We start from the raw sequence: 14191 nt of genomic DNA, 5'->3' as shown, positions 1-14191 counted from the left end.
CTTTTTTTGACAGAATAGGCATATTGAATAGAACATTCTGTGTCTCCTTTAAGAAGTACCTGGTTGTTGTCAGGCCTGTTGCACCACATTTCGTCCGTAAATTCGTAACTGAAGATATTCCACTTTTCAATTTCCTGCACATGCATTTCTCCTCCCAGTCTTCCCAGTCAAGGCGTTCGTACAAGTCAAGATGATCGCCTATGGGGAAGTCAGCAATGGAACCATAGTTACACTCCTTGATCAGGTAAGACATCGGATCTCTTACTTGCCTGAACTATTTTGTAAGATCAGCAGTGGCCCAATTTCGACATCCGGTTTTATGCTTATTGTCTTTAACTGATGCCTTATTTTGACCCATTTTCTTTCTCCTCTTAGAGCCTCAGCAGTCAGTTCCCTCCCGGAACGTTTCACTTGCTCATGGTGAAAAACATCCAAAGAGTGGCTGTCTAGTTATGGAAATTCGACTTATTGCTTTAATAAGTATTGAAAAGAAACACAACTGGACATCAAAGAAAACATCATTGCAAAATGCTATATGAAAATGTATTATACAAGAGAAAGCAATGATTTAAAAATATTTAATAAAAAAAAAATTAAAAACAATGTATACGTTAAATGTTAAATAATGTAAAATGTTAAATAATATTTAACTCTACACTGGAAGAGGTTGGTCTGTTTTTTTCTTTTACCCATTTTACATCTGAAAATATCAATGTTATCATGTCCCTTGCATAAAATAACATTATGATAGCTTTTGTTGAGGTCTTTCTAGAGGATTGGTCCTCTATGGAAGTCTGCATTGGATCTGGGGGTTGGTTGGCTGACAAATGCCGGGAGGAATGATGGAAGATGGGTGAGAAACGTTTGCTTTTTGGTGCGTTCACATCGCTGGAAATTATGGAGAAAACATTTCCGCGACGTCGGAAAGTTCGCGTGAACGACACCTCCTGACGCTGTTATGTTTCTACTTCCGTTCGGCAACTCGGGCCAAAACAGTTGCCCAGTTGGTGACGTATGGTTTACTAGTGACGCGAACATGGACATGAACATGAACATGGCAGAACATGAACGTTTTACTCAATATAAAAGAATCAACCATCATATCACATACTTTACTATTGATTGACGTTGTAACGTCTGTTGGCATGACAGTTTTAAACGTTGTGTACTGGTAAACCAGCTCTAGATAAGGGCAAGTGTTGCTTTCCATACAGTGGCAATACTGTAGGTGCTTCTCATAAATAAGCAAAAGGTTAGTAGGTGATAGGCATCAAGGAAATAAAAGCATGCAAACTTGAAACTGATCCTACTAAGTTCTGTTTAGTTCTGATCAAATTAAAAACCCCTGCTGTGAAGAACTTTTAGATTACCAACGTAGTGAACGGTCGCTGTCGGGAACACGCGTAAGCGTGAGCGTATGCCGCCTTCAAAGCAGATCGAGGTTCGGAAGCTCTTACGTGTCTTCTTCCTTTTTTCCGAAATAAGAGTGTTCGGGAAACTACATGAATGGATATTTCGGCAGTTTTGCGATGGTTCGTCTGAGTGCGCAGGAGACATCAATGACGTCCACAATATTAAATTATACAGGTATAATATGTCCAGCCAATATTAATCCGAATAGTTTTTTATCTAGGTTCTTATCCCCGGTACCATTTAGGGTCTTCGCAGGGCCGTTTCAAGGAATTTCGGGGCCCCAAGCAAGACTTCCGAGCGGGGAGGGGGGGGTGTCCCCTTCCTTGTCCGTTCCATTTGGGAACATGTTTGGTAAACATGTTTTATTTCGCTCGTTTCATATAATTTAATTAATCAAGGGTGCCACCAGAGGGCGCCCTCAACACATTTGCCGCCCTAGGAATAGGTCGCCTATGCCGATCGCCGATCAGTTTGTCGTTGCATTTTATCCATAACAAGTCGTTGTCTTGGGGCCCCAGGCCAGCTCGGGGCCCCAAGCAATTGCTTGATTTGCTTGCCTTCTCGCGACGGGCCTGGGTCTTCGTACAGCAGCTCGTCCATCACCTCTCTATTTTTCTTCTCCGACCTTCCAGTTCCATACAACAACGCTGTCCCATATAGTGCCAACATGTGGATAATCGCGATTCATTCATAAATCAATCGACATCCGGATGGATCTGGAACATGGCCTATTGTAATATTATCACCGTGATTTTCCATTTTTTTTTAATCTCTTAAAACGGCAACAAGGCAATTAATAGGAGACAAAAAACTATTAAAAACATTTTGTATCGGGATAATGTATAACATTTGTCTCATCATTTGTGGTCTTGGAGCGACATCTATTGACTGTCGCCAATAGTAGTCTAACTCTAGCTGCCAAAGTAGTTAGACATGCCGGTGGTGTTGTGGTGAATCACATGTATCCCTCAATTAGCCCTGGGCGCTCATTAGGGTGTAGACAACTGACAGGCGTCCACCTAAGGGTTGATTCTCCATACATAAGACATTCTGCCTGAAAGATACCTTTTATCTCTTCTTATATCCCCAGCCAGTAAGAAACAACCAAAATAAAAATAAATTGATAACATATGAAACATATAAATGTTTACATAAAAATGGTCAAAGATTAATTATATATTGTTAGATAGACCTTTTTTCTTAACTTGTAAGGCATGACACATTTAAAAGATCACCTATGTGTTTTCAATTAGGGCCTAGGAACGTCCAGGACATCGCTCACGTTCCTTACGGAACTATTTTGACGCGACACACATCGTGGCGCTTGTAAATGTGGCGAATGTTGCTATAACTATTGTGAATGCTGTTAGTTTTTGGGGCATTTAATACGTTTAAGTGTATGCATTTGTTTTATTATAAAATGCAACGCATGGCTGATCCAAAGCAACTTCCTTGCCGTGAGTTACTGAAGTAGAACATTCAACACAAATCACGTATTAGTTACAATACGACATGTTGCTGCGTTGGCTATATCTGGGGGTATTTTTTATCAATTACGTTACGTTGCCACCATTTGTAATATACCTAGTATTCATAGATCCATCTATTAACAATCGCAGGTTCATCCAACTATCAAGTCTAATACATCAACTAACATTGACCTGGACACAAACATGCCTTTCCTTGGGACTGTTGTAGAATAACTTCACTGCGATCCCAGCGCCCACGATGGACCGAGATCTGCTGAGGCAGTGTCTGACCCACCACGGGGAGTCCCTGTTCAACACCCTGCAGTGCGAGCAGACGGAGAACCCCGACTTCCAGGCGGTGGCCTCTGACCTGGCTAAGGCCACCTACGAGAGGTACGGGTTCAGACATGAGCTGTGGACGACACGTCCTTGATAATGCATTATGATGTTGATGCATGATGCAGCGCTATTTTTTGTTACACTGACTTTTGTGCATCCACTATAAAAAGGTTTCCTCCTGGGTTACAATAGAGTTTAAGACCCACTCCCCTTAAAATCGGGTTTTTTAAGTGGGTAAAGGATTTGGCTGTTTTATTAAGACTCCGTGTTCATATTTGACATTGTCAATGTCACGTTGATGTATAACAGCCATCCTATTTGTTCAAGTTCCCCCCTCTCGCGTGTGTGCTGGTTCTTAAATGGGGCAGGTTGGGATCCATTGGCATGAATTATCCTCCAAACAAGTGTTTAGCAGCCCCTTCAGCGGTAGCTTTGTTTTCTAAACAGACACAAGCACATGGCTAGGTATTCATCTCCAATAATGATTGCAAATGAGCAATCAGTTTATTGAGATTTAGAATGGAGATTTATGGGCATTCCCAGAGCCATGTTTGGCAAATTATTGTTGACGGGATTGTTGCCCTAAGTTCTTTATTGTTCAAATTTCTCAGTGACTGTTTCTTTGCGCGGACACCTTCTTGGAGCTCTATTCATGTGGCACCAGGAACGGGACCTTAAAGGTTGTATCAGCCATTCAAGGCCAAAATCTTTCCTCACGATCCGCCCCGAGATCGTACACAAAAACAAATGGTACTACCAACCACTCAAAACCAAAATAAATAGTATTCCAACCAATCACGGACAAGGGGTGGGTGTTGCGGGGATTTGCGCTGCGTTCATGATAGTTTTTACTGGATGCACGAAACACGTAAGGGAGGGGCGAGCTGGCTCTGTTTGTTTGGGATCTCGCTTCAAATACCAACAGAAGTGACGTCACTCAACATCGCCGATACAACCTTTAAGTCTATTTGTATCCCCTCCATCCCTGTTCCCCTGACGGAGATCTGAGTACAGACGAAGCCCCTGACCAGCGCGTGTTTCTGTCTCCCCTTGCAGGAGGGGGACGGGGGAGGGGAGTTCCCTCGTGGAGCAGTTTATCGCCCGGAAAGCCGACATCCTGTTCTGTCCAACATGGCGGACCGCCGTTCCCCGTGAGGATGAGTTGGAGGACGAAGAGGCCACAGGTGAAGACATACAGTGTTCTAATCTGAACGTAGAACCTGCTGTTTCGTAGAACTCCCTTGATCAACCGTTGCCTTTGTCTGTGTTTCCTCTGTGTGTTTATGTAAGATGATAAGTTATTGATCCCAGACTGGAAATACTGCCACAGACGCAAGTAGAGGATAGTGGTAAACGCAAAGAAAATAAGAAAGGAGACCCTTCTGTCTCTGCCTCTGTCCATCATGTGTTGTCCATCTGTCTATATGTCCTGTGTACTGTATGTGTCCTCTACTCTGCCTGCTAGGATTTAGGAATCACCCCTTGGAGATGAATAAAGTTTTGATGAAAAAAAATTAGTGTGTGTGTTTAAGGGAGAACCCTTGTCCAAGGTACCGGGCTGGCGTTGGCATTAATGACCATCTCTTCCGTCCCCAGAGCCGTACGCCATCATGCCCCCGGCGGAGCTCTTCATGGAGGTGCCCTTCGCGGAGCGGCGGGCCATGCTGTACCGGGACCTGGAGCCGGGCGACGCCGTGGTGGGCCGCATCAACAACATCCGGGAGTACGGCTTCTTCCTCACGCTGCTGTGCGCGGCCGGGGGCCTGCGGCGGGACATCGAGGACCTGGAGCTGTCGGTATGGCCAGTAGGCGACTAGTTGCAAATGGCTGAGGAACCAATTCTGGGAAATCTTCGAGGGCCTTATTACGAGGGCCTTATTACGAGGGCCTTCTCAGGGGCTGCACCCTCCCCAACCTGGAACTGGGACTCTGGAACTCCCTCCCAAACCAAATCCAGCAGGCTAACACACTCCCTTCATTCAAACAGGCCCTCCACGCCCACCTTGTAAGATCGCTTTCACCACATGACCCCTTCCCTTCTCTCCCCTTCCTCCTTTTTACTATTTTTACTTGTATACGTTCTTACCAATTGATTTTATTTTGTGTTCACTCTGTAAAGCGTGTTATTATTTTGAAAAGTGTTATTTAAAAGGTATGTATTATGAATGTATTATTGTTAATTGCCCCAGGAAGAAAATGTAATCTGAATGCCATAGAAAGACTTTAGTACCCGAATTGGGTACTAAAAAGACGATCATTACAACCCAATGCATGCGATCCCGATCTGTAAATAGCAAATATTGCGGTGGGCCGACCCCGTTTGAAGATGTCCAACAGACCCTTGTGAGGTTTGATTCTGTTGGGTTGACTCTTGTTTACCTCCCCCAGGCCTTGTGTCACATCAAAGAGATACCTTCCACCGGGAGCCATGACGACCCTCTCTCCTACTACCAGATAGGGGACCTCATCCGAGGTCAGTTTTCTCCTCCTGTAGCGTGTAAAAAAATACAACTTCACATTGTCTTTCTACATATCACTCCTTTAACTAGGGCTGGGCGATTAATCGAATTTTGAGAGCGATTTCGATTTTAGCGTCAAACTAAAAACCAACCAGTTTTCGATATATATATATATTTTTTCATTAAATGTTTTATAGAAAATGCAGAAGTGCTGTATACATATCTTTACATTATTTCAGATTTGAACTTTTTCTATTTGACCATTTTGTGTATTTTTTTTAAAGCGAAATTTCAAAGTTCTCAGTTATAAAGTGTATTTTGGAGAGACATGCTGAACAAATACATTATGTTTTAAAACTCAAAAATAATCGTGACTGATTTCTTTCCATCATCGACCAGCCCTAACGCTAGGCTAGGCTACGTCTCAGTAGCCTCAATAACAGTGGCTAACCACAGGCTGTGTCTTCTCTCTCCTGGCCTGAAGGGGGTGTGAAGGACCTTGACCGCTACCAGGAGAAGATCACGGTGTCCCTCCTCCCCGCATCCCTCTGTTCACGCTTTGCTCACATCAAACTGGGCGTGGTCGCCAGGGAGGAGCTACCCAAACACTACAGGTACCCCCCTGTGTGTGTGTGTGTGTGTGTGTGTGTGTGTGTGTGCGCGCGCACATGTACAACATCATATATTTAGTGTATCTACACTAAGAGGTTTTATCAGAGCCTCTCCTTCACTGCTACATGTAGGAGGGAAGATCATACACGATACGATGCAACTTTATTAATCCTCCGTAGGAGAAATTTGCTTGTTGCAATAGCCCAGCAGCAGTAGAAAAACACATGATAAAAATAAATGAAATACAAAGTACCATACAAAGTACAAAAGTTAGACTAAAAGTAAGGAGAAGACGAGACAAACTATAGGGCAATGAAACATCAATGACTGAAAGACATTTTCACTGCCGAGTTGAACAAGCCAGTCAGTGCAGTCTGAATTCATGTTGAAGTCGGACTGCAGTTTGTTCCACTTGCTGCTGCGTCTTTGCTTGACCTCAGCTTGGCTATGATTAACTTAAATTGAAATACAAGCTTGCTATCCAAATGATACAGCTGGCAGACAACTAAGAGACTCAACATGTAGGTTTTCTTGAACCCGAGATGGTTTGTCTGTCGCGCTGAACCGATGTAACAACGCCGTCTCTCCCCTCCGCAGCCGCGGGCTCCGCGTGGCCAACGACACTCGCGAGACATACGAGCGGATCCTCCGCGGTTGCCACGGCTACCACAACCCCTCGGTGGTGGAGTACCTGCTGGGGAGGGCGGGGGTCAGCGACGATCGCCCCCCGTCGTTGATGAGAGGACTGCAGAGGTAACCCGGGCGGGCGGAGTCGACGGGCGCGTTCATGTGAATGGAGTCTGTTTATGTTTGTAAGAGAGACAAAATGGGAGATTTCTTTTAGTGTTCCCTGGACTAGGGCTGCACGATATTGGGGAAAAAAATCGTATTGCGTACTCGTAGGTTATTCTTTTGTCATTGTATAAGGATTTGGTTGATTTTGTAGCTTTATACAGAGTTTGATGGTGGCAAATTAAATGGGAAAATAAATTTGTGTTGCCTTTTGTCGTGGCAACAAAAGTACCAGTTTTCGGTCAACTTCGTCTTTTCTGTTACCAAAATAATTGTCATTGTGATAATTGATTTATTTATTTTTATATCACGCTTCCAGCGATACGAATCACATGGGCGTATTGCGATCTCGATAAAACGATAAATCGTGCAGCCTTACACTGGACCCTGTCTAAGGTGTGCTGTAATCAGCAGATGTCCTGCTGGATACGGCCTTTATTATGGTGACTGACTCATGGTTCTGCTTGCTCTGCTTGTCCACAGTAAGCATTTCCACGAGGAGGACTTTGCGACTGTGATCAGGAAGAAGCAGTCCGCCTCCTGGGCCCTGAAATGGTAACCCCCCCCCCATTCTTCTAACCCCCTCTTTATTTCCATTTTCTTTCTCTTTGGCGCCACCTCTGGACATAATCTGTTGCTTCACAAACAGTCCCACCCCCACCATGTTTGTAACATTCATAATACTGCGAGTGCAACGGCTTTCATCAGCGGGCCTTATAGCCGACCACCAATGTGTTACTTCAAATGTGAAAGATAATGACTTTATAGGCCCTCATTTACCTGAAAGTCCACTGGAACTGCAATCCCTCAACATTTCCCTGTGTCTGCGTGTTTTCAGTGTGCGCTCCGGCGTGGACCACTTCAAGCACGGCCGTCATGTGGAAGCCATGAACGAGTACAACAAGGCCCTGGAGATCGACACCAACAACGTGGAGGCGCTGGTCGCACGCGGAGCCCTGTGAGTACCCTGTCACACGGCTCCTCCTCTGGCCCCTCCTCATCCACCCTGTCCTGAGGAGGGGGAGGAGGAGGAGGAGGAGGAGGAGGAGGTGCGTGGAGCTCTGTGAGGACCACTCCTCCTCATCGTCACCCTGCCCGGCTGTTGAAGAGGTTCTGGCCTCGATACAGAGGGAGGAGGAGGAGGAGGAGGAGGGGGAGGTGGAGGAGGAGGAGGGGGAGGAGGAGGTGCTGGTGGAGCTCTGTGAGCTCCTCCACCCAGTCAGGCTGAGGTCGGGCCCCGATACAGAGGGCGGTGTGAGGCGGAGTCCATCGTGGTGAACAACAACGTCTCCTCTTATCACCAGGTACGCCAACAAAGGAGGCATGATGAAGGCCATCTCAGACTTCGAGCTGGGCCTGGAGACCTGCCCCGACCACCGCAACGCCAAGAAGTACCTGTGCCAGACCCTGGTGGAGCGGGGCAAACAGTGAGTAGCACCGAGGGGCAGACAGTGAGTAGCACAGAGGGGCAGACAGTGAGTAGCACCGAGGGGCAGACAGTGAGTAGCACAGGGTGGTAGACAGTGAGTAGCACAGAGGGGCAGACAGTGAGTAGCACCGAGGGGCAGACAGTGAGTAGCACCGAGGGGCAGACAGTGAGTAGCACAGAGGGGCAGACAGTGAGTAGCACAGGGTGGCAGACAGTGAGTAGCACAGAGGGTTAAGACAGTGAGTAGCACAGGGTGGCAGACAGTGAGTAGCACAGAGGGTTAAGACAGTGAGTAGCACAGGGTGGCAGACAGTGAGTAGCACAGAGGGTTAGGCAGTGAGTAGCACAGAGGGGCAGACAGTGAGTAGCACAGGGTGGTAGACAGTGAGTAGCACAGAGGGTTAGACAGTGAGTAGCACAGGGTGGCAGACAGTGAGTAGCACAGGGTGGTAGACAGTGAGTAGCACAGAGGGTTAGACAGTGAGTAGCACAGGGTGGCAGACAGTGAGTAGCAGGGGCACAGAGCCTGGTAGAGAGGGACAAACAGGGAGTAGCACAGGGCGCCCGGGTTTGGCGCGCTTTACCGTTACAGATGCACCGTAAACCCTTGTTTATGCGGTCCGATCGAAGCTATTGGATAGGCTTCTTGAAGGGCGGCGACCGCCACAGCTACCGGGGCTTTCTTCTCAGCGTTTGATTTATTGTTTGTTGTCTGAATATTAAGGCAATTTTAACAGATATTGACCAAAAATGCTGCCAAAAGAAATGGCCTTCCATAGCTTTAATCGTCAATACACGCATTCATTGGATTTAAAAGTTCCCCAGCAAAGATCATTTTTTAAAATTCGTTTGATTTATATAATGTCTTTTAATGAACCCAAGGTGTTTGACAGTAAGAGGAGAAACAAGAACAGAAAAAAGAACAGAACAATCAAGAACAGAAAAGAAATACTAGAAGTATCGTCTCGGGGGGGGATTGTCCAAAGAGTTGGGTCTTCGACTGACGCCTTTCATTGCCGCTCGTTGTTGAGTTTGAATCGTTGCGGCTTTGGAGATGTGAACCCAATATGTGCGGCCATAGCTCCACGTATTCGCAGATTGGATCACGGCGCATCCCTGCTCATGCTGAGGTGTGTGCCTGTGTCCCCGCTCCAGACTCCAGGAGCAGGAGAAGTTTGTGACAGCCGAGGGGCTGTACCGGAGAGCGCTGTCGCTCGACGACTCGTACCCCGAAGCGCAAGCAGCCCTGCGACGGATCACCGACACCATCCAGGTGAGTTGGCCACAACACACACGCACAAACGCACGCACACACAGCCTCTAGAAGGCCCAGTGGTTCCCGTTCCCGTGACCGTTCACTTGCCGTTCACTACAGGCGTGTCGAGGAGGTAAATGCAACGAGAGGTAGGGCTGCTCGATTATGGGTAAAATCATAATCACGATTGTTTTGTTCAATATTGAAATCACGATTATTCAAACGATTCTTTTTGAGTTTGGAAACATGTATTTATTCAGCATGTCTCTCCGATTTTCTTTTATGTAACTGAGAACTCGCCTTCGCCTTAAAGAAATACACAAAATGGTCAAAAAGAAAATGTTCCAATCTAAAATGATATACAGATATGTATCCAGCTTTTAGGGCCTTTATATAAAACATGAAAAACTCGATTATGTTAATTTTGTGATTGTTTGACGCTAAATTCGAAATCGCGATGAAAATTGGATTAATCGCCCAGCCCTAACGAGAGGTATAAGCCTTTGTTATTGTTTTACAAAGGCTGTAGTTATTTCCTTTTCTTAATGTCGCGTATGTGAAGAAAAATACAAAAAGCGAGCGCATATGTACACACCTGAAGCGACTGCGGTTTGTAAGACTGATGAAGTGTTTTGGTGTGTGTGTGTCTGTGTGTGTCTGTGTGACACTACCTCCTCCTCCTCCTCCTCCTCCTCCTCCTCCTCCCTCGCCCTGGGGACTCTCTGATTCTCTGCTCCAACCTCTACCGCCTCCTGGTGACGGCTGCGTGTGCGGCTTGGCGGTGAACCAACGACCCTGCTCTGGAACGCTGCTGGGAACCACGACAACCCCGGTCCAAATGCTGACGGTTACAACTATACCCTCTATGTGGGAAATGGTGGGGGGGGTGGGAAATTAAAAACACCTGGACCACTGCTGTATCTGTTGGTGTTGGACACCTCTCTCTCTCTCTCTCTGTCTGTCTGTCTCTCCTTTTCCGTTTCTCTCCCTCCCTGTCTCTCCCTCTCCGTTTCTCTCACTCTCTCTCTCTATCTGTCTCTCCCTCTCTGTCTCTCTGTCTCTGTCTCTCTCTATCTATCTTTCTCTCCCTCTCTGTCTCTCCCTCTCTGTCTCTCTCTCTGTCTCTCCCTCTCTGTCTCTCTCCCTCTCTGTCTCTCTCTCTCTCTGTCTCTCTCTCTCTGTCTCTCCCTCTATGTCTCTCTCTCTCTCTGTCTCTCCCTCTCTCTCTCTCTCTCTCTCTCTCTCTCTCTGTCTATCTGTCTCTCCCGCTCTGTCTCTCTCTCTCTCTGTCTCTCCCTCTCTGTCTCTCTCTCTGTCCTCCTTTGGACTCCATGCGGGTGGACCTCGCTCTCGGGATCGACCGGCTTCTGACACGGTAAAATGTTTCCTTTGCATAAGCCTATTTGTCTGTCTGGCTCTCTCTCTGTCTCTGTGTCTGTCTCTCCTTTTCTCTGTCTCTCGCTCTCCCTCTCTCTTGCTCTCTCTTGCTCAACTCTCTTTTTCTCTCTTGATCCTCCTCATTGGAATCCTCTTCCTCCTCTGAATCTTCTTCCTCCTCTGAATGCTCTTCCTCCTCTGAATCCTCCTCCTCCTCTGAATCCCCTTCCTCCTCTGAATCCTCCTTTTTCTCTGAATGCTCTCTCATCTGAATGAATGAATGCACGGCTGACTGAATGTTGTGTGCGGGAAATGGCCTGGTGGTGTGGGTTTCTGTATCGCCACCCTCGTGCGTTCGGTGGTGTACCCCTGGCCCTCGGCCCTTCTCCCCTGTGCGCCTCCAAAGAAATCAATCCGTCTGCGAGAAGAGGCTACGGCTAAGGAGACAGAGAAAGCTAAGTCTGGAAAGACCAGTGCACAGAAATTGCGTAAGATCTTAAAAGATGAAAAGAGGTGAGTTTGCAAGCGGTTACGAGGAATGGAAGGTAACGACTACTGTTAATTCAAAAGCAATGAACACAGCACAGGGTTGTATGCTCCAGAGAAGGTGTAAAAGGTGCTTGGTTTGTAAGATGACGATAAAGTTAATATCTGAGGTAAAGTAATGCTACATGCACTCTATACATATCTATATAGATATACAGATTTTGTACTCCTTTTTGTAGTTGTAGTTTTTCTGTACATCTATGTTGCGAACGTGGACACCGGGCGCCTTCAGGATGAACGCTCATTCCCTGTCGTCACCTTCTCTAGGATGAAGAAAAAACGAAAGCGGTCGTCTTCCTCCTCCTCCTCTTCCTCAGAGCGCCCCTCCTTGTCCCCCACCTCGACCACCTCCTCGCGCCGGAGGTCCAAAAAGAAGAGGCGCAAGCAGGGGGGCTCGGAAAGGGGGGGTCAGCGCCACCACAGGCACTCCTCCAAAGACGACGGCTCAGGCAGGAGGAAGAGGAGTGAGGAGGAGGAGGAGGAGTACCCAGCGCCCCCCAACACCTCCGCCTCCTTCCTGTACCGGCAGGGCTTCCTGGGGTCGGGCTCTGGGCGGGGGTCGGGGGGGGAGGAGGAGGAGGAGGAGGAGGTGGTGGTTGACGACAGGAGGATCTCTCAGCTCTACTCCTTGTCCGCAGCGTCGGAGGACGAAGGGTCGGAACCCCGGGGGGGCAACGGGGAGGGGAGGGAGGAGAGGGAGGGGAGGAAGGAGAGGGAGGGGAGGATCTTCAGCAGCGACGGTAAGGGAGGGAGGAGGAGGAGCAGGGGAGGGAGCAGCAGTGAGAGCAGCGCAGAGAGGGAGCAGGGGAAGGCCAGGAGGAGAAGTGGAGAGGGAGGGAGGAGGAGCAGTGAAGAGGGAGGGAGGAGGAGCAGTGGAGAGGGAGGGAGGAGAAGTGAAGAGGGAGGGAGGAGGAGCAGGGGGAGGAGAAGTGAAGAGCGAGGGAGGAGGAGCAGGGGGAGGAGAAGTAAAGAGGGAGGGAGGAGGAGCAGTGAAGAGGGGAGGGGGAGGAGCAGTGAAGAGGGAGGGAGGAGCAGGGGGAGGAGAAGTGAAGAGGGTGGGAGGAGGAGCAGGGGGAGGAGAAGTGAAGAGGGAGGGAGGAGGAGCAGTGAAGAGGGGAGGGGGAGGAGCAGTGAAGAGGGCAGGGGGAGGAGCAGTGAAGAGGGCGGGAGGAGGGGGAGGAGCAGTGAAGAGGGGAGGGGGAGGAGAAGTGAAGAGGGGAGGGGGAGGAGCAGTGAAGAGGGGAGGGGGAGGAGCAGTGAAGAGGGGAGGGGGAGGAGCAGTGAAGAGGGGAGGGGGAGGAGAAGTGAAGAGGGGAGGGGGAGGAGAAGTGAAGAGGGGAGGGGGAGGAGAAGTGAAGAGGGGAGGGGGAGCTGGGACACGGTCACAACAGGGAAGGGGGGCGCCGTGGGCCACAGCGGCGGCAGGAGGAGCAGCAGCAGCCCAGGCGAGGGCAGGAGGAGGCGGAAGGCGTCCACCTCCTCCCTCGAGTCCCAGCGCTCGCGGAAACCGTCCTTGGCGGCCGAGCGGCCCCCGGCCTGTCGGAGGACCGGCTCCGGCAGCCTGGGACAGCCGGCCCCGCCCCCCGCGGCCCCGCGGAGGACCTCGCTGGACAGCGGCCGGTCCCAGAGCAGGCCGGGGAGGGGGGCGGAGCTCAGGGGAGGGGAGGGCCTCAGAGCCCCTGCCCCCTCCACCTCCACCTCCAGCAGTAACGGACAGGGGGGCGTGGCCAGACCCCCGCAGCCCGCGGGGGGGGCCGGGGCCGGCGGCAAGAAGGGGCTCCCTGCCAACCTGATGGACATCTTTAACAAGATCGCCAAGTTTGAGAAGGAGAAAGGAGCCGGGCCGAGGAAGTAGGAGCCGTGTGATGGCGCTCAAGGCCGCTGGGCGTCTTAAAGTGTCGAGAATTGGGTTGAAGAGATGTGATGGGAGCCGGAAAACCAGTTACCACGGTGACATGGTGTTGACCTCTAGCTTACGGAACCCAAGCCTGATCAAGAGAATCCCTTTTTGTTATTCCTTATGCCGTAGTAATCCGTTACGTTTATTTTTTTACCATAAAAAGACGGGATTTATCGAACCTCCACGGCCTTATTGTCCATTTTTGCTATTGACAGAGATGCTTTATTGGTGTCATGTGTTGCGTCTCTCCCTCTGCCCACCGTTACCGTCGGTTACGGGCGGAGATTCTCTGTGTGGGCTGGAGGTTGTGTTCTTAACACTGGTGGGCCTACCCACAATGCGGTGTGATTTAGATCCTTGGTCATCTATCGTAAATAAATGGTGTAATGACATCAGGGCTGGTGCGTTTTTTGTGCAAAGGGAAAATTGAGTGTGCAAACGATACAAAATATCCTCCATTTGTTTATTTGTGTGATATATAGATATGTGTAGGGACAGGCCGGTGCCTCCGACTGATACGAGGTATTAATCTGTTAATTTGTTTATGTCTTTACAAGGACGAAACATATGCCGGTCCCAGGCCGTCTGGGTCATATCCAG

At 48.9% G+C, this 14191-nt stretch overlaps 1 protein-coding gene across 1 annotated transcript; it reads left to right on the top strand.

The window, feature by feature from the left end:
• The first annotated feature begins 2732 nt into the window (after positions 1-2732).
• ttc14 (tetratricopeptide repeat domain 14) lies at positions 2733-13983 on the top strand. The gene is made up of 14 exons (XM_079739297.1): positions 2733-2870; positions 3112-3275; positions 4278-4405; positions 4818-5017; positions 5610-5694; positions 6165-6294; positions 6890-7045; positions 7568-7639; positions 7923-8042; positions 8389-8511; positions 9669-9786; positions 11552-11658; positions 11959-12345; positions 13045-13983. The coding sequence occupies exons 2-14, from the start codon at positions 3142-3144 to the stop codon at positions 13544-13546; spliced, it is 2262 nt and encodes a 753-aa protein (XP_079595423.1). The 5' UTR covers positions 2733-2870; positions 3112-3141; the 3' UTR covers positions 13547-13983.
• Positions 13984-14191: the final 208 nt, after the last annotated feature.

Source organism: Pollachius pollachius, assembly GCF_949987615.1.
Source record: "Pollachius pollachius genome assembly, chromosome: 7".
NCBI classification, from domain to species: domain Eukaryota; kingdom Metazoa; phylum Chordata; class Actinopteri; order Gadiformes; family Gadidae; genus Pollachius; species Pollachius pollachius.
Note: the sequence above shows the minus strand (reverse complement) of the source record. Positions and strands in the feature narration are given on the sequence as shown.

Bases quoted from the DNA above. Each gene is read 5' to 3' on its own strand.
- ttc14 (XM_079739297.1), top strand. From the start codon at position 3,142: ATGGACCGAGATCTGCTGAGGCAGTGTCTGACCCACCACGGGGAGTCC. The intron at 5,018-5,609 runs GTATGGCCAGTA...TACCTCCCCCAG, and splicing joins TCGAGGACCTGGAGCTGTCG to GCCTTGTGTCACATCAAAGA. The intron at 6,295-6,889 runs GTACCCCCCTGT...TCCCCTCCGCAG, and splicing joins GAGCTACCCAAACACTACAG to CCGCGGGCTCCGCGTGGCCA.